Consider the following 20692-nt stretch of genomic DNA (forward strand, 5'->3'; position numbering starts at 1 on the left):
GTCCTTTCAATTTCTGGTAGACAAAACTATACCTAATTTAATTAAAGCTTCATTATTAAAAAAAAACTTTAAAATTAAAAAAAAGACATACTGAAATAAATGTACTGTGGACAATTTCTGTCTTCAATTTACTTGACTCTCAAATAGGCAAAAAGCAGTCTTTTTATTTAAAAAACTTTATTCACCAACAATGACATAAATAAAAACTGTAGTATGCAATGAAAATAAGAAAATTTCTTAGGGCTTTCAATTTCCTGGTGTGTTTCTCTTTGAGATTCAGGGACAATAAATCTGTATTCCATGGGTTAGAGAGATGGCTCAGAGGTTGCTGTTGCAGAGGACCAGGGTTCAGTTCCTAAGACCACATGGTGGCTCAAAACCATCTATAACTCAGGTTCCAGTAAATCACCATGGCTTCTTCTAACCTCTGTGAGCACCAGGGACATGGTACACAGACATACACATAGGCAAAATATTTAAACACCCAAAAAAAGAAAATAAACCAATCTAAAATTTCAAAGAAAAAAATTCAGTAATCCAGGAATTGTCAGTTTTCAAAAATATGTTGGTTTAAATATAACAATCTTCATAGCAATTCTCTAATAGGAATGACAAAAATCCTTGTCTAAAGAATGAAATACATGTATTTTAGTAGTACTTACAACGTACAAAAAAAAAAAAAAGGAAAAAGGAAAATTCAATGGAAACAATTATTTAAAATTTTGGTCTCCCAAAAAGGGAACATCCCTTTATGAGACCACATGTGGAAACCACTCTTTAAGGTATGAGTTGAAGATGTGTTTTTGTTTTTTATAATATAAAACAAGAAAAATAATTCAACAGTGGTTGAGGACTGGTACAGTGGTATAGTCTTTACCTAGCATACATGAAACCATACATTTAACAAAAGCCTTAAAAAACAGAACATAGGCCAGCAATCCAGTGTGTCACTGGAACTCTACCAGCACAGGACAAGTGTCAAGGCCTTGCGGCAACAGCTAAAACTATAATAATCACTAACAAAGGGTGACAAGAGGAAAAACTAGTAATTTGAAACTGTCAACACAGTGTCCAGACACGGACGGTACAAAACATTAAAGAAAAATGACATCCCAACTCAATTCTTATGTACTGACTCATCAATTTGGAGGAAATGTGGCTCCAGTGTCATTGTAATAGGCACAAACATTTCCAAAGAAATTCTAAACACAGTCCCTCCTGCACTCTGCTTTCCTGCTCAAATCTTAATTGGTATACAGTGAAAAACATGGGTGTAGATTAAATACTGTGATTTAAAAAAAAAAATGATAATGTGTTTGTTTGGGGAGCTTTCTGCAGTCTATCTACAAAAGATAGTTTAGTACAGTTCACAGAAGTCCTGTCTTTTCACTTGATTTGTAACGTAAAAAGGTACCATAAATGAATGAGTTATCGAAGATAATTTACTTTCTACCTTTCTCTCCTTCTATTTTGCATTGATTTCTAGCTGTAAAAGTAAAGCCTATAAGCACGTTTTTAGATAAATTCAAACTGTTTTTATTACATGTTTTTGTGTGTGCACACACATGCAGCACAATGTGTTAAAAATCAGAGGACAAGGGCTGGAGAGATGGCTCAGAGGTTAAGAGGACTGACTGCTCTTCCAGAGGTCCTGAGTTCAATTCCAGCAACCACATGGCAGCTCACAACCAGCTATAATGAAATCTGGTGCCCTCTTCTGGCCTACAGGCAGGATACTAAATAAATAAATAAATAAATAAATAAATAAATAAATAAATAAATAAATCTTTAAAAAGAAAAAAAAGAAAATCAGAGGATAAATTGGGTACCAAACTCAGGTCACTGGTTGAGCTTGGCAGCATGGTCTTTACCAGTGAGCAATCTGGATGACTCTTAAGCCGACACTGGACTTTCAAGGAGCAGATTTCTACTTCTAGCCAAGAAGATGAAGTGCCAGTGATTAGAACAGCTCAACAACCAGAAATGATTAGCTAAACTTCACAAAATAAGGGCTTACTGGATATTAGGTACACAATGAATGACAGTGATTCTCTGACAAATGACAAATGACAAATGAAGTCACTCCTCTAACTTCCCTGGCTTACTGCCTTGAAAATTTTCAAAGTAGGTCCTAAGAAGAACTCAGGGAAAATTTAAACAAGACCAAAGTGTTTACATGGTACAGAATATTTTTTTTAAGATTTATTTATTTATTATGTATACAACATTCTGCCTCGATGTATGCCCGCACGCCAGAGGAGGGCACCAGATCTCAGTACAGACGGTTGTGAGCCACCATGTGGTTGCTGGGTACAGAATATTTAAGAAAAGAGCTGAACAGAGGTATTGCAGTAGAATGCCAGCACATGGAATTAACAAAGAAACTATCTAAACCTGGAAACAACCACCATCCTGTAGGTAAGTTTAAGCTGGTAATTCAAGGCTGGTTCAGCCAAAATGAAAAATATCCATGAGATATTTAGGAAGTCTACTTAAAACAGTACTGTCTCTAGAGTGAGTGAGAATAATTACTGTAATTTATCTCTGTTCAATGTACAGTTCCCAGGAAAGAAGTCATGCCTATGGTGAAGATTATACAAGGCAGTCTGGCTGATAACTAGAAATTCCTTGAGAGTTTGAATGTCACAATTCCATAGTCAAACTGTGAGTTAGGAAAGAGGTTACCCTAGAGGATCAAGAGAAAGAAAAACAAAAAACAGCTATGTGGATTGGTCAGTGCTCATCTGTGAAGTGACACTGATCCTTTCTCCCCAGATGCTACAGACACATAAACCAAGAAGCAACTGAGTTATGTAACCTTCAACTGCAACCTCTGACACTGTAAGACAAAAGAGATCTTCCTCTAACAGTCTAACAGAGAAAATTGACAGGATAGTCTGTTCAGACTGCTGTGATCCCTTGATTGTTCCATTCAGGAGCTTTCAGAACTGGTTTGTAGGAAGAATTTATTAAGTTTGGAGAGATGGGCTAGATAAGTCCTAGAATGCTACATAGGTAGAGCTTAATTCTTGTGGGACCTCAGAAATCCAGAATGCCCTAAGACTGAGACTAGCTAATTACGTGGTTTCACATGAGTAAGACCTCTATTAGGACTTTTACAGAAACCATTTTACTATTGCACAGAATTTGTCATATTTTGTCCATGCTCCCAGACTCTGAGTGGGGTTAAATTTTAAAGTAGTAAATAAAAAGGCAGAAATGTCAAGGCAGCTCAGCATGGATATTGCAAAATTCAGGCATGGAAAATCTGCCACAGTAACCATAGAGCTCATGTGGACTCTAACAAGTCAGGCCATAGGGATGGGGCTACCCAAGCCCACTGGCACACACATATCATATTACCACATCATATGCCACTGATGATGGACATGAATCTACAGGATTTAACATTTGCCCTCTAGATTGCAGGCTTGCTTTAGTCCCATTCCTCTCTATGTTCCATGTCTCCATTTGTAGTAAGAATAATTTATTCTGCATTGTTGTATGCTAAAAGTATGGAACTTGTTACTAAATTTTTTTAAATAAAAATTTATTTAATTTATGTATATGAGTGCTCTGTCTTCATGTATGGTTTTATGCCAGAAGACAACATGAGATTCCACTATAGAGGGTTTAAGCCATGTGTTTGATGGAAACTGAACTCAGAACCTCTGGAAGAACAGCCAGTACTTTGAACCACTAAGCCATCTCTCTAGTCCCAAAGGACTGTTTTTGTTTTTTCTAGAAACTCTGTATGGTCTTGACTGTCCTGGAACTCACTCTGTAGATCAAGCTGGCCTTGTACTCAGAGAGATCTGCCTGCCTCTGCCTCTGGAGTGCCAGAGTTAAAGGAATGTGCCACCACCTCCTGGCACTACTAAAATTTATAGACTCACAGCTAAGAGATTTCTACTTCAGGAGACTTTAAGTTGATTGCTCTGAATAAGGTTGGAACTGTTAAGATTTCAGGGACTATCCAAAATGCACTAAATACATTTTGCATTATGAGACAAACATAAGTCTTTGGGAGTCACAGATATATTAGTATTGGACTAGGTGGTGTGTTAAAGGCCTAGTCCCCAACTGTTGATGCTATTTGGGGAGTTTCTAAAAATTATAAGAGGTTGGATTTAGCAAAAAAGTGGTTCACTGGGGTTAAATTCTTGGAACTATTGTTTCCCTGGTCCTTCTAGTTTCCATACACACACTATTCTCTGCTTCCCACCCCCAACTTTTCTCCTGTGTGCTATAACAATGTTTTCTACTACATACTCCATTCTATACAATGATGTTCTGCCTTTCTGCACATGGGTCCAAAATTAGAACCGTAGAACTCTAAATTGAAAGTGAGCCAAAATAAATATTCTCTTCTATGACTGTTCTCATGTTTGATATACTAGTGGAAAGTCTAACACAGTAAGTGATCTAGAGTATCTAGGTAATAAACAAATACCATGCCATTTTACTCGAGGGACTTGAGCACCTATGGGTATTAATATCTGTGGAGAGATCCTAGACCAATTCCAATACATTCCAAAGGAACAACTGCATTCTTCTAAACTTAGTGAACAGGGGCATACAATGAATAAAAGAAGCAAATGCAAATTGTAACATCTAAACATTCTATTTTCCCACATACCTTTACGAAAAATCTGTATTATCTACTTAAGAAACCCTTACCTAATCTGTTCAGTCTGTACAATTCCTTCTTTATGGCCTTCCAAACGAGCTGCCAATCTCTCTTTATCAAGACGCACACACTCTTCATCCTAAAAATAATCACTGGTTAGTAACATTAAATTTTATTTAACTTTATATGGAAAAAAAATCACTAAACATAACTTCTTACCAAGATTACCACAGAATAGTTCCATGCAATGTTGGACTTAAATCAACTTTAAGGCCTTTATTTTCACAAAGACAATAATGTATTTTGAATCATTTAAGTCTGGAACTGATTTCTGAGGTTCTTCAACTTACAAGGAACATAGGGCTATGATCTAATAAACCATGTGTGCTGGCTAATTTTATGTCAACTTGAAACAGGCTTGCATCATCTGGAACCCCAATTGAGAAAATGCTTCCATAAGTTTGGGTAGTAGACAAGCCTATAGAGCATTTTCTTAATTAGTGATTGATGTGAGAGTGTCCAGCCCATTGTGGGTGGGGTCATTCCGGGGCTGATGGTCCTGGGTTCTATAACAAAGCAGGCTGAGCAAACCAGTAAGTAACATCATCTTCTGCCTCCAGGTTACTGCCCTGTTTGAGTTCCTGTCCTAATTTCCCTCAAGTGATAAACTATAGATATAGAAGCGAAAGCCAAATAAATCTGTTCCCAACTACTTTTTGGTTACAGTGTTTCATCACAGCAACAGTAATCCAAATTAAGATACCACAGCAAATTTTAAACACAATAAGCCAAAAATGTGTTCAACACATCTACCTACTAAATATCATAGCTTAGTGCTGCTTACTTGAACATATACTAGCCTCCAAATAACACAAAGCTTGTTTTATTATAAAGTGTTGGATATCTCACATTTTACTGAATATTTTACTGAAAGGAAACTAATGTCTCCTAAACGTTTATGTATTGCTTTTGCATCATCAAAAACTAAAAACAATATGATGCCCAGACATCTATTTCTATGTTCTCTCCCAAAAAAGTTTTTAGATTTATTTACATGTACTGAGTGTGTGCTGTTTTTGTTTTTGTTTGGCTGGCTGGTTGGTCTTGGTTTGGTTTTGTTTTGTTTGTTTGCTTGATTTTTCAAGAGAGGGTTTTTCTGTGTAGTTTTGGTGCCTGTCCTGGAACTAGCTCTTGTAGACAAGGCTGGACTCGAACTCACAGAGATCCACCTGCATCTGCCTCCTGAGTACTGGGAATAAAGGTGTGCACCACCACTGCCTGGCAGTACTGAGTGTTTTATCTGCATATATGTATGTACACTACATGCATGCCTGCTGCCTGCAGTTATATATGTTGTGGGAGGTCCTTCCGCTCCTCCAGCCTATAGCCGCTGAGATACCAGCCCATTGGGGCGTGGTCTCTCTCCCTTTAAAAAAGCGGCCACTTCCTTCTCTCGCTCTCTTCACTTCCTGCTCGGCTGGCGACTAGACTCCCTTCCTGGTTGTACAGAGGGCTGACGGTGATCTGTAAGTTTTTTCCCCTTTAAATAAATAATACCCTATTAATCATAATTCCAAACTGCTGTGGCATTGTTTGTGACTTACGCTAACATATATATACATAAGTTATGGATGGTTATGAATCACTAGTGGGTGCTAAGACTGAACCTAGGTCTTCTGCACTTGCTCTTAACTGTTGAACCACCTCTCCAGCCCCTACAGATCCATTCTTAATGGGAAAAAAAAAAAATCTACCATTTAAAGGAAGTCATTATCAAAGTTAAATGTTTCACTTTGGATACCAATTTTTTTTAATCTGGTGCCACAGGTCCCAAAATCTACCAAATACAAGTCAAAACACCAGAAGAAAACTTGAATAGCTTTTGAAAGGTAAGTTCCTCGGCACATTAAAATCTCCCTACTAAGTTCTCAATAGACTATTTCAAAATCTTATCTGGCAAGGGTGTGTAGTTCAAACCTATAATCCCAGAAGTTAGGATGATTAGGCAGAAACATCAAGCGTTTAAAGACAATAATGGCTACAACTATGAGCTTGAGGTAAACCTGGAAAATATGATTTATAACTTCTATTAGAAAGCCATGTGAAATTTAGTTTGAAAGATATGTGGATGATTAAGAAAAAAATCCAATGAAGTGACAGCTATCTAGGTCAAAGTTTATATTCAACAAATAAAAAAAACAAGGAGTAGGTCAAAGAATAAGACCATATGAAACTATACACAATACATTAGCATAGTTAAAACACCAAAAGAAAAAATATTGGGCTCCAATTCATGCCCTGTTAGTTTTATACCGTGTAAAAATGTCAAGAAAAAAGACACATCAGCAAAGATATTTTAGCAAATGTACTTAATTTTTTCCATTGGTAAGGAAGTTATAATCTATGATGGTCAAGGTCCTCAAGAAACTAGTGACTTTAAAAAATATAACCAAAATTTTAATCAAATCAGAAGTCCTTTTCTTTTTCCTCCCATAGTATCTTAGAGAATTCAATTTCTTGAAGTAACAACTAATACAAATGTTTATGTTGTAACTTTATATATATGACAGACAGAGAAAAGAGAATGTTACAAGTTACTGGTAGCTTTGGCATTTAGCTTCCTTGGGTGTTAATTTTTTTTTAAATAATTACATTCTGATGTTTTCATATTTCCAAATGCAGTCACTGTTTTAATAGTGGCCAGTCTTCTTTCATACAAAAGGAAAAGGGGAAACTTTCAGTTCAACTGTCACAAAATTCACAGACAGCACCATGGCTTAGCAGCCAGACTACCTTGGTTCTAATTTTGGTTCTACAAACCTAAGTAATTCTAGTAGCTTTTATTCCCTAAAAAGTAGTTATATTAGAACAGCCACATCTATCAATTTATGTATGATTCAGAAATTCTTCCCCACTACAATAACAGAGATAGAATTACGAGGCACAACAAGATGGAGGTGCAGAAATTAAGACTGCAGGGCCCTGAAAACCTAAACTATTTAGCACATGACCTTTAACATGATCAGGTAATAGTTTCTTACTATAGATCTAGGACACTGTTTTCATCAAATAAGGCAAAGAATAGGAAAGAAAAGAAAATGGCATATTCCCCACAGAACTTAATACAATAATAATGCAAGCTACCTATTGATCTACTTTTCAGGGGGAAAAAAGGCTACCCAAATTACTATGAAGAATGTTTGTTTGTTTTTGTTTTTCAAGACAGGATTTCTCTGTGTAACCCTGGCTGTCCTAGAACTTAACTTTGTAGACCAGGTTGGTCTTGAACTCAGGGATCCTTCTGCCTCCACCTCCCAAGTGCTGGGATTAAAGGCATTTGCCACCACTGCCCAGCCTATGAAGAATTCTTATTTCTACACAATTCCAGTTTCAGTACAAATAAAATTACTTTAAAAATAAGAGTTTGTTACCTCAATTCGTGGTTTCTTTGCTTCTGCTAAAACTTCATCTGCAGCTCTTTTGACTATAAGAAAAAAAGGAGCAAGTAAGTGTGCACTTTATGAAAGGGGTTTTTTAAGTTGAAGATAAAGAAATGACACAATGTACCTTGAGTGGACCGCTGAAGGCCTATTTCCAGGGGTGCACTCCTATCGATGCTGGCTGATGTTGCTGAAAACAGAAAAGAAAAATCATATAAGCAGATCAATATTGGGCATATATTTCAGATATTATTCCAGGGGAAATGTTCAAGCTTTGTTTTATTTCTTATACTCATAGAAGGATTTCCCTAGGTAAAATGGTTTCAAAAAGCATCTCTATACAAGCATTTACTTAATAAGATAACTCTGTATTTAAAAATCTGTGAAAGACAAATAATTTTTAATAATTTAGCTTACAAATTAGTGAGATGCTAACTGATCAGTTCAGATTACACTCCTCTGTAACACACATTTAAAGAATATGTATTCCCCAGATACTTAAATATACACAAATACACTATCACGTTAATTATGCAAATTTTAGTTTTTCACAATTGGTAGGATACTTCCAACTATCCTTCAAATTATTTTTTTTTAAGATTTATTTGTTTGTTTGTTTATTACATATACAGTGTTCTGCTTGCATGTGTACCTGCAACCTAGAAGAGGGCACCAGATCTCATTACAGATGGTTGTGAGCCACCATGTGGTTGCTGGAAATTGAACTCAGGAACTCTGGAAGAAGAGTCAGTGCTCTTAACCGCTGAGCCATCTCTCCAGCCCCCCAAATTATTTTATTTTTGAATGGATCAAAAAGTTCATTCCTACTCCCCTAGCTGTCTTGTATATTCTTCTAAAAATCCAAGAAACATAAAATATATTTATTTGTACCTTTGTGCACAAAGGCAGCATAATACACAGAATATTCTAAAACTTGTTTCTCATTTACAAAAGACACCCCTTCCATACCAGTACATAGGCTAATCCCCGACTCCTTTTTCTTTTTCTATGGGTATCCTATTGTATGGAATAATTATAATTCATTTGACTGGTTCCCCCATGAGTCGACAGTTCAATTCTGGATCTTCTGTTATTACAAAAAATAGTATAAAGAAACTTCACATGTATGTGACTTTTTACATTTTAAATATAGCTCTAGGATAGTTCCAAATGTAGGTTTTCTATTTCATTTGCAATGAACTGTAACAGCTTAGTAACACAACCAACAATGCTAACAGCCTCATCAGAGTTCACTGATAAACAGCAAAATTCAAAATCTTATCTTTGTAGTCTTTAAATTTGTAATTTATAATAAACAAATCAAATCTGCAAGTGGTTTATCACCTTTTCTGCTAATTATATGTTGATTATCAGTACTCAAGCTATTGGTCTTTTGTGTGTCTATTTCCAAGGTCACAATTCATGTGTTAATTATCATAACTGACTGACTCTATAGTAGTGGAAACATTTTCCCAGTATATCAAGGCCTTTTGTTTTTTCTTCTTTTTTGTTTTCGTTTGTTTTGGGGCTTTTTTTGTATTGATGTTTTGTTTTGTTTTGAAGACAGGGTTTCTTTGTGTAACCCTGGCTGTCCTGGAACTAGTTCTGTAGATGAGGTTGGCCTAGAATTCACCAAGATCCACCTATCTCTGCCTCCCGAGTGCTGGAATTAAGCATGTTCCCCATCCACCACTACCTGGCTATTTTTTATGATACAGAACTTTTTTCATTATTAACTGATAATCCCACCTTCTTCCATTGCTCTGGCATGTCTTACTACAATGTTAAATTGCTATGTGTATTTCTGGAGTCAGATGCACTACCATCATACTGTAAGACCAGTTTCACATTAGTATTTCTTATCTAACATACAAAAGTTGTTTTATTAATGTATCTACTCATTCTCAGTTTTTAAATCACTAGGTCTTTGAGTTCTACACTCTAGAATCATTAGTCTCTTCTCATTGCTTTCCCTCAAATTGTTAAGATACTCAATTTTACCAAATAAAATTTAAAATTATTTATGTAGCTCTACTGCTCAACAGTTAATGTCTTTAAGCTATTAATTATAACATTATTTTAACTGCTGTTCAACTTTTCCATTGAACATGATTACAAATTAATAAAACAGTATATTTGAAAACTAAATTTATCCTATAGAAAACAAAAGAAATTATGTGAATTGATAAACTCATTGAGACTCTCCCAAAATGAATGCATTTGCCAGGTGCATCTGAGACACTTAGTAAAACTGAAGAATCCTACACTCTCTTCAATACGTTTTTTACGAGGCAATTATAGTGAGCCTAAGAAGAAAAAAAAGGTGTACTTTATAACATGTATACCATGATTCTCATGCTCCAAATAATTAAATGTTCTTTGATTCAAAACAGACAAAAATAAAAAGCTTTTTTGTTATCTTTCCATCTCAACTGCCTTTACAGGAATGGCTTCCTTCTCATTCCTTGCTTACCTTGTATGAAAGTAACAAGACTGCATTCTGTACTATGCCCTGCAGACCACGACTCAAGAATAAGCGTGATGGGAACAGGTGAAGTACTTGCCACACAAACCTAGCAACCTGAGTTTGATTCTGGGAAGCTACAGGAAGGTAGAAGAGTACTGACTCCAAGGTAGTCTCTGACCTCCACATACAAACTGTGGCACACACACCCCACACACTACAATTTGAAAAAAGAATGTAAAGAATAAGTCAGACATTTTCAGAATAGCACAAGAAAACAGTCCTGGGGATCTTCCTATTAAGCACAACATTCTCTACACACACCAACACTACAGCTTAGAAACATGGGGCAGAATGTGTAACATAACTGCTATTAAAGGTGAGATCTATTTTTTCTATAATACTAATTTATGTATATTAGAATAAAAAATTATTCATTCTTTCAATTACTATATAACACTGTTCCAAACTTTAATGAGTAATAAAATAAGACAACTGGACAATTTATCCTTTAAGGTTCAGTCTCTAATAAACAGTATCCAAGTAAACAACAAATAAAATTTCAGATAAAAATATGGTATTTGTTTGGAAAATAAATATGATTTGATCACATATAGACAGATATGAGGGTGGATGTTACTCCGTATTTTAGAATGGTCAGAGATGTCTTCACTGACAATACTTGGAAGAATATTTGGGCATGGAGGGAAAATAAGAGCCCAATAACAATACAGAAAATTGAAGACAGAATTGTAAAGGCAGAGGCTTTAAGGTTAACTAAACCAACTGAAAGATCCATACACTGACTCCTTTGTCGAAAGATAGAAGATAAAGCCATAGAGATTTAGACAGAAACATGATCAAAGAGTCCACACAGTAAGAAGTATGAGCTTTATCCTAAGTGTGATGGAACCCACAAATGGCCTTGAGCAGATAATTGGCACAATTAAATAAATGTACATTTTCAAAAACAAATCTTGTTACAGAATAAACTGTAGCAGATAAAGAGAACATATGAGGAGGTTTTAGATGAAGAAGAGAAGTAGGATAGGGTTGGAATAGAGTGGGAAAACTCGCGGTTTTCAAGGCAGAGAAGAGGATGTACAAATGCTGTATATGTCAGAAAATCATTTCACCAGTGTTTAAGGCCTAAGTCACAGTATGAAGTTAAATAAGGTACCATCACTCCTTTCTAAGATGAGAACAGATTCACTGTTTTGTTTTGTGTGGGAAGGAGTAAATTAGGCACACTATTTGGACATTCAGAAGCCTGTTAAACATTTAAAGGAAGATGACAGCAGTAAATGTATAAATATGAAGCAGAGTCTGTGGAGTTATATGCAATTGACTCATAAACATGAAGGTTGGTGCACTGATTCTCTCATCAAGTTGAAAGTTCATGTATAAATCTGACTGCTCAAAAAATTAATAAACTGCCGGGCAATGGTGGCGCATGCCTTTAATCCCAGCACTCGGGAGGCAGAGGCAGGCGGATCTCTGTGAGTTCGAGACCAGCCTGGTCTACAAAGCTAGTTCCAGGACAGGCTCCAAAGCCACAGAGAAACCCTGTCTCGAAAAAACAAAAACAAAAAAAAAAAAAAATTAATAAACTGATTTTTACCAGAAGCTACTTAACAATAACAGGCAGCAACCCTTATTTTAGTGTGCTGCACACATGATATATGATGAAAAAATATCTAACAACTGCAAGAAATCACTTCTTACAATAATATACAGTATTCTGAAGAAGTAATCACATTACAAGATTACATAGCAGGAGGGGCTGGAGAAATGGCCCAGTGGTTAAGAGCTAGCTCTGGCTGCTCTTCCAAAGGTCCTGAGTTCAATCCCCAGCAACCACATGGTGGCTCACAACCATCGGTAATGAGATTTGATGCCCTCTTCTGGCCTGCAGGCAGAGCTCTGTATACATAATAAATGAAATTTTAAAAAAATTATAAAAAAAAAAGATTAAGCAGATACTTGTGCTGACTGAGTTTATTACAACTGACAGAGGAGAGGACTATAAAGCTATAACATACTACCCTTTTATTTTATACTTAATACTGCATCTTATGTTTGTTTACATTTCTCGCAACAGTGAATGGTATCAATATGGTATAGAAATATCATGTGCCTAAGTAAGTTTTGTGTATAAACGATTTTTGAATTATAAATGAATAAAGATAATTTACACATTTATTACACATCTTTGTCACTGTATTTTTAAATTATTTTTAAGTTAGTATATAACATAAAAATATACCTTTTTCATATTTTTTGTGATGGCTTATGTTTTTCAAAACAGTCACAAATCTTAAAAAAAAAATCCTTACTACACATTAGTGGACCTGCACTTATCAAACCCATGTTGTTCAAAGGCCAACTATATTTGGAATTCAGCAATGTGTATTTACATAACATTTACATAACAATTACAGCATAAAACTTAGAAGACGTCACCTAGAGATTCTATGGTTACAAGAGAAAAAGAAACATCAAGCCATAGAAAACTTCCTGGCTAGTTTTTTGTCAACTTGGCACAAGTCATTTGGAAAGATGAAACCTCAATGAGAAAATGCCTCTGTAAGATTATTTGTAGAAAAAAACTGGTGCATTTTCTTCATTGATGACTGATGGGGGGCCCAAGTCACTGAGGTTGATACCAATCTTGGGCCCCACAAGGGTCCTGTGGGCCATAAGAAAGCAGGCTGAGCAAGCAATGAGGAACAAGTCAGTTAGCAGCACTCTTTTAGGGCCTCTGTATCAGTTCCTGCCTTGACTTCCCTGAATCATGGACCACATGCTGTAGGACAAAAATAAATGCTTTCCTTCCCAAAGTGATTTTAGTCATGGTGTTTTATCAGAACAATAGAAAACCTAAGACAACTAATATTAGGCACAGAATGGACAAAATATTCTGAAAGGTAAATAATGAATAGAAAGAATATCGAAGTCTACAGTACCCAGTGTCAAGTGAAGGACTTCAAAGAAGCACTCTTCAACACTATCAAATATTCACAGTTAAAGGGGGTAAAAGGAATGTGGCAACTACCAGTGTCTCTGACTTTAATGGGATGGTGAGGATGAAAGCTAAGCAGGAGGAACTTTGAGCATGTAAAAAGGAAGTGGCGATATTATGACAATTCTTTTTATGAAACAGAAATCTGGAATCAGCCATGTGGTGGTGGCACACACCTTTAATTCCAGCACTTGGGCAACAGAGACAGGTGGATCTTTCTGAGTTCAAGGTCAGCCTGGTCTAAACAGTGAGCTCCAAGATAGCCAGGGCTATATACAGAGAAACCCTGTCTCCAAAAAAAGAAGAGAGAGAGAGAGAGAGAGAGAGAGAGAGAGAGAGAGAGAGAGAGAGAGAGAGAGAAAGAAATATGAATCAAAAATAATTTTTAAAGAATAAATATTTCTACATATATACTCATATGTATACTCAGAAGAAACAAAAAAACAGTAAAGCAAGACAGAAATAATAACTGACAGACAAAAGTCTTCAACGGTATGAACAGAACCCTCATGCAACTACATGGAGAAGCATACAGACCAACTTCAGGTAAGGCACTCAGTGGAAATACAAACTTCCCTCTATGGCTTATTTATAGGGAAGATTAAAAAAAAACAAAAACACAATGTTTAAACGTGGGAGCAATTTTAAAACTACTCACATGCTTCCCCATTGAGATATCCAAGTAGATCTTTTCGGTCAGGTCTTCTAACCACAGGAATATTTTCAGTCTAAAGCCAAAATTTTAAATTAGATATTGAATGGCAGCAACTATAAAACTTGATAAATATCATGTAATCTCTGAATTTATCTAACATACATGTATTTAAAGTCACAGGTATTTTTTTTTTAGAAAAAAAGCTTTCTATCTAAAAATCTTGAAAATTTCTCAAATGTTAATTTTCAGTAATTAGACTTTGAGAATTTCAGAAAGATAAATTCAAGACACTTGGTTGAAAGCAAATAATAACTTTATCTTTTTTCTAGTATCAATCTCAGGCTCTCTAAACCTTTACTTGTTTTTGAAACAGGGTTTCGTTGTATAGCCTTGGCTGTCTTATAACAAGGCTGGCCTAGAACTCAGAGATCCCCCTGCCTCTGCTTCAAAAGTGCTGGGATTAATAGCATGCGCCACCACCGCCCAGCTGTTACTTATTTTCTAATTTCACTCAGGATGTCATGCACATAGAGGGCCACTATCTTTTCAGTCCCAATGTTGACTCACTTTATACTTAGTGCTTTCTTCCCCACAGATCAAACCTCTTCAAACTACTCAACTGAAACTCTTCCAAATGAACTACATAAACCACTAAATATAAATTTTAATAACAAGTATATGAGAAAAAAAAACATTAATTGTAGTAGTTTATCACATTAGAGCCATCTAAGAAGCTGCAATAAAAAGAAACTATATATTTCTTTTTATTCTTGGGTATATAAATTCAGATAACGAAGAAAAAAGATGTGAAAAATCCTATCTGAAAATCTGTTATTGATTTTAGAAAAATGAGTAATTTTCCTTTAACCTACCTACAGTCATCATTTTTAAAACTGATTTAAACTGGGGCTAGAGAGATGGCTCAGCAACTAGAGTACTCTCTGCTCTTCCAGAAGACCAGAGTTTGATTCCCAGCACTCACGTCAGGTGGCTCATAACCACCTGTAGCTCCAGTTCAGGATAAGGCTAGATTCCTCTGGCCTTATCTGGTACATGTACTCATGTGTACTTAAGACATATACAGAGACACATAATTAAAAATATCAAAACTTTTTAAAAAATGATTAAAACACATAAAATGTACACTTTAGGCATCAAGTCATCTTTGGGCCAATGAATTTTGCCATTACCACATTTTTCCTCATCATTTTTCTAATGTAAGCAACAGAGTGAAAGAAAAACTGGTTGCCAAGGGATTACACAGATTAAAATCTCTGTCAACTACTATAAACAACAATGAAGTATTAAGAACCCTTAGTATCACTAGCCAATTACCTCACAATGATATGACCTGCTGACACTAAAAGGTAAAAGGCACCAAGGGTCAGGAGCACCTCAGGAAGAGTCTGCGTGCAACAAAGAGCAAGTAACATGGCAATTGACTAGAGAACTTTAGATAAGAAAAACAAGTGTTTCATCTTATATGACTTTAAAATACAAGGGTCAACAGTAACAACTCTGTAAGTTATAAACTATAACCACTCTACAAGAATAGAATCTTTATATCTCTAAGTACTTAAATTATTTAACAAACAATTCTAATTATTGCTTGATTTAGTTTTAGTTTTTTGTTTGCTGGTTTTGTTTCTTGTTTGTTTGTTTGTTTGTTTGTTTGTTTTGGGGGGTTCTTTTCTTTTCTTTGAGAGATGGTTTCTCTCAAAGGTCCAGCCTTGACTGTCCAGAAACCAGGCTGTCCTTGAACTAACAGAGATCCACCTGCCTTTGCCTTCAGTGCTGGGATTAAAGGTGTACACCACCACTGTCCACTGCTTGATTCAATTTTTATTTAAAGATCTAATAAAGAACAATGTAATGGTCGATTGCTAATATTTCCCTACTACTTACTAATTTTAAGGTTTTTTTTTAAATGTATTTAACACTGAATATGCTTCTTGCTCAGAAAAGCGGTTCTACTGAATACTGAAGCCCATTCAACGGTGAGTCCTTTCTCAGTCGGTCCAAATAACAAGTTACTATTCAAAAACCTCACCCATCACTGCTTTGGAGGAAAGGTTATAAAAGTAAATTTCCCACAACATAATGTGATCCACCAGTAGCATCAGATATCAAAAAGTAGTAGCTCCAGTGATGGAAGGCACAATGATGGTGCTTAGGAGGAGTGTGTTTAAGACATAAAAGTACTATTTTAAATTAATACAACTCAGTAAAGTATGTACTCAAAACTTAAGACAACATTTAGAGTGGATATCTGATTATATCAATATCTCCAAAATAATTCTATATCCTACTCCACCAAGATATCTGATAAGGATCTCATTTTTAACAAACGCTAAAGGACTGGAGGTATCCTTAGAGTACTTGTCTGTTATGCATGAAGCCCTGGGTTCAGTGCCTAACACCAGATAAACAAGGCATGATTGCACAAACATCTCATCCCAGCACTTGACTTAGAGGCAAGAGAATCAGAAATGTAAGGTCATCCTCAACTACAAGGTCAGCCTGGGCTGCATGAAACCCCTGTGTTCCTCCAATATCCAAAAAAGGAGTATTTGGGAACCATCTTATTTGGACTTTTTTGCAATTTGCAATGTAAAACTCAAGTAACTCAATCTTTATCACTTTTTAAAAGTCCCTTGCCAGTGGAAGAATCCCATCATAACAATCTCTGTGAAATGAGCCTTTTAAATTATTTCTAATGATTTCCTCTCAATAAAGAATTTTCAAACACTAAAAATGCAAATAAAAACTGAAAAACAACAAATTTGCCAATAAAGTAAAAAATCACTGCACTGTTTAAAATTCTAAAAGTATCTGTTCAAACTGGATTTAATTATTTATTGAGAATTTCACACTGGAGTACTAAATTTACATCCCTTTTACCTCTCCTTTGCCCTGTATTATGTTTATACGAAGAAAAGTTTTCTTGAAATTAAACTATAGTTCTGAATTATCAGAGTTCTTCCATCTGCTTATACATTTTTTTAAACACCTATTTTAAAACTTCTACTACTATGCCAAGCATTGGTGGAACCAGGTTTTAATCCTAGTACTCAGGAGGCAGAAGCAGAAGCAGGCAGATCTCTGTGAGACCGACAAGGTCTACACACAGAGTTCCAAGACAGCCAGGAATTTAGGAACAGAAAAAACCTGCCTCTAAAAACAAACAAACAAACAAACAAAAAATGTCTACTGTTATAAACACTACCTAGATTTTACAGGAATAATGAACTGCCAACTAAAACAACTTAATAAATCACATAGCAGCTTAATTTTGACTCTCCAAAATAATTTCACACATTTGAAAACCATGAGGGAAAGTTATATACACCAAACAATAATTGCTTAATCAATAAAACTATAAAATGAATTCTACTTACAGCTGCACGTCGGACATAAACAGGATGAGAAAGGTGTACATTATTAAGTAGAAATAAGATAGAATCCAATGTGTAGTATTCTCTGGGTTGGCCTTCCTTTCCAGTCCTAAAATGATTAAAGCATGAGTTTTATTAATTTATCAAATCAATTATTTGACCTTAGTTACATGTATTCATTATCTATATCTAGTAATTATCTAACAATGTACTTAACATAGCAAAAATATACATGCAATATAAACTCTCATTAAGTGAGTTGTTGGAGTAAAAGGACAAAAAATGAAAGGAACAGGAGGGCATATAAATTCACACTCTATTACTATGTATACTTTTTCTTTTCTATTTTTAAAACAGGCAAGGTCTCATATATCCCAGCTGGCCTCAAATCTGCGCCACAGCTGAGGGTGGCATGTTGTGTGTGGTGTTGGAAATCAAATGCAGGAACTTACTCCTATTAGGCAAGCATTCTACCAACCGGGCTACATCCTCAGCCTCACTTTACACACAAATAAGACCAGAATTAGTGTAGGCCCATATTTCTATATGGTGTGGCAGCCAGGCTCTGAAGCCATAGGCCCCAGCTGAGGTGGTCAGCTAGCCCTGCAGACAGGCTGTCACTGCCTAATAAAGGGTCAGAATGTTGTTGCTCCTTTCTTTGTAATATGGAGGATATCTGATAGAGATGCTGATTCAAGCCTACATGACAGCTAGCACACAGAGCAGACAGGTAATTCTGGACATGACAAAAAGCCATTCACCTAGTTACCTAGGAGACAGAATGTTAACGTATTTCCCCTAAGTTAAGTTTTAGTATAAAGACTGTTTGGGAAATAAACGGAGAAATTCTTCAGGATGTGAACTCAGGACATCACGAAGCATCCACTAAAAATCTCCCTCCAAATGCAACCATGTGAGTCGTGTCTTTATTCCCGTCTCCTCCACGCCAGTCCAGAGAGAGATAGTTTATGTTGGGGTCTGGTAGAGAAATAATTTATGGCCCGGGCTAGCACCAGACCCCAACAATTGGGTTCTGAGCTCTGTTAACAGAGGAAGAAACCCAGGCAGTTGCACAATGGGAAGGACCACTCAGAAAAAACTACTTAGGGGAAGGTATCACTAGGGCTGGCTGCACTTAAAAAATAAACACGTTACAGTTCTTTTAAAAAAGACACTGCCCTACAGTATCCTCAACAATATCCTCAAAGTAAACAGGGCGAACTTCAAGGATGTGATTCTTATAACGTCTCTCAAACTAAGACAGACCGGTGACACAAATTTAAGACATAATTCTTTCCGTGATTAAACAATGTAGTCTTAAGGATACACAGTTTTCCAATTCTCCCTTCCCCCTCCATCTATAGCTATGATGGTTGAACTATATGAATCCATTTGAATGCAGCTCCTACGCCTACTTTACTAGCCTCTATTATCACTCTTCCTCTAAGGTGATACATCAAATCAGCTATTACTTGTTAATTATTATACAAAATAATTATAAAAATATCAGAAAGCACTGAATGCATTAAGAGTAGTGATTAATCTTTTATATATGAACATATTCAGATGCATACATGTGGAACATAACTATTAAAGATTCGATGGTGAGCCAGGAGGTGGTTGTCCAAGCCTTTAATCCCAGCACTCGGGAGGCAGAGGCAGGCGGATCTCCATAAATTCAAAGCCACCCTGGTCTACAAGAGCTAGTTCCAGGACAGGCTCCAAAGATACAGGAAAATCCTGTCTCGAAAAACAAAATAAAATAAAATAAAGATTTGATGCCAAAAGGTTCAAATTTTTTTTCTAAGCTTTGTTTTTCACTCGTTTATAAGCGCTTGTCCAAACATGTCCTTTCCAGATTTCATCTCAAGTATACAGTTTCATCACCCTGAAAGGCTATTCCACCGTTTCATGTAGAATTCCTACCCACTCTTTAAAGCTTGCTCATCTGTTCATTCATTTATTCAAGGAAGGGACTTTGCAGAATGGACACATGTCAAAAGCATTTTCATGAAACCCTCTCTAAATACCCACCCACACCACTAGAAGTAAACAACTTTGGGAGGGGGGAGGCCGGTCGAGACAAGGTTTCTCTGTGTACCCTCTGCTGTACTGGAACTTGCTCTGTGTACACAACTAGCCTCTAACTCGCAGAGATCCCCCTGCTCTAGCCTCCAGAGCACTGGGATTAAAGACCTACACTGCCAGGGTTAGAAGTAAATGTAAACAACTGTTCTCTTCCTATAAACTAGGAACACTTCACATCAATTTGTTTCAATAGATGAAACATTTGTTTCATCTTTGCTAGCTAAGCTAGGTCAACTTCTCCTAAGGCAGGATCGGGAGTTTTCAGCTTTTTTTTTTTTTCTATTTTTCAAATTAAACTTCTTTATTATACCTTGAGAGGAGTTTTTTGGGGGGTGGCTGGGTGGGTGTTTGGTTTGGTTTTTGGAGACAGGGTTTCTCTGCTTAACAGCCTTGGTTGTCCTGGAATCCTCTGTAGACCAGTTTGTCCTTGAATTTAGGTTCCCCACACACACACAACCCTGCCTGCCAAGGGCTGGGATTAATGGCGTGCGCCCCATGCCCAGCTATACCGAGTTTTTAAGGAAAAGCATTTATCAAAGTCCAATAAAATATAATCATTACTTCTGCGTAATTTATTTGAAAGAGCAAAACACGGTAAACTTAGAATGTCACTTAAACAACTAGTTTTTAACTGACCATTCATCGAGTCATTCAATCAGAAAAAAAATTCTGACTCCATCTTTCTAATTATCAAAGTGAAGCATCATTGCCAATAACATAGTTAAAGAAGCCCCAAAGGATTACTAAACTTGATTTCCTGAATGACTTAAATTCATGGCATGCATGGATCAATATTCCCAAACATTTTTCTTTAAGGCGCTTTCCGAAAAGCATATAGGATCAATTTCTCACGCCCGTATGTATAGTGTAGTTCACTCCATTTCACCAGTAACTTTCTTCCCAACAAAGTCCTGCTTCATCTCGAACACTGATTTTGCAGACTTCCAAAGTCTCCCAATCTTTCTTTTTTTTTTTTTTTGCCTCAAACCTTCTCCAAG

General features: G+C 36.2%; 1 protein-coding gene across 1 annotated transcript in view; it reads right to left on the reverse strand.

Moving 5' to 3' along the window:
• Nucleotides 1-20692, reverse strand: part of Cdc73 (cell division cycle 73) — a 118413-nt gene that overhangs the window by 96586 nt on the left and 1135 nt on the right. The window contains exons 2-6 of the mRNA XM_005348461.2: nt 17610-17715; nt 14215-14284; nt 8198-8260; nt 8062-8114; nt 4681-4769 (exon numbers count right to left, since the gene is read on the reverse strand). Coding sequence (XP_005348518.1) covers nt 4681-4769; nt 8062-8114; nt 8198-8260; nt 14215-14284; nt 17610-17715 — 381 coding nt within the window. The remainder of the gene's footprint in view (nt 1-4680; nt 4770-8061; nt 8115-8197; nt 8261-14214; nt 14285-17609; nt 17716-20692) is intronic.

This window comes from Microtus ochrogaster, chromosome 6 (assembly GCF_000317375.1).
Source record: "Microtus ochrogaster isolate Prairie Vole_2 chromosome 6, MicOch1.0, whole genome shotgun sequence".
NCBI classification, from domain to species: Eukaryota; Metazoa; Chordata; class Mammalia; order Rodentia; family Cricetidae; genus Microtus; species Microtus ochrogaster.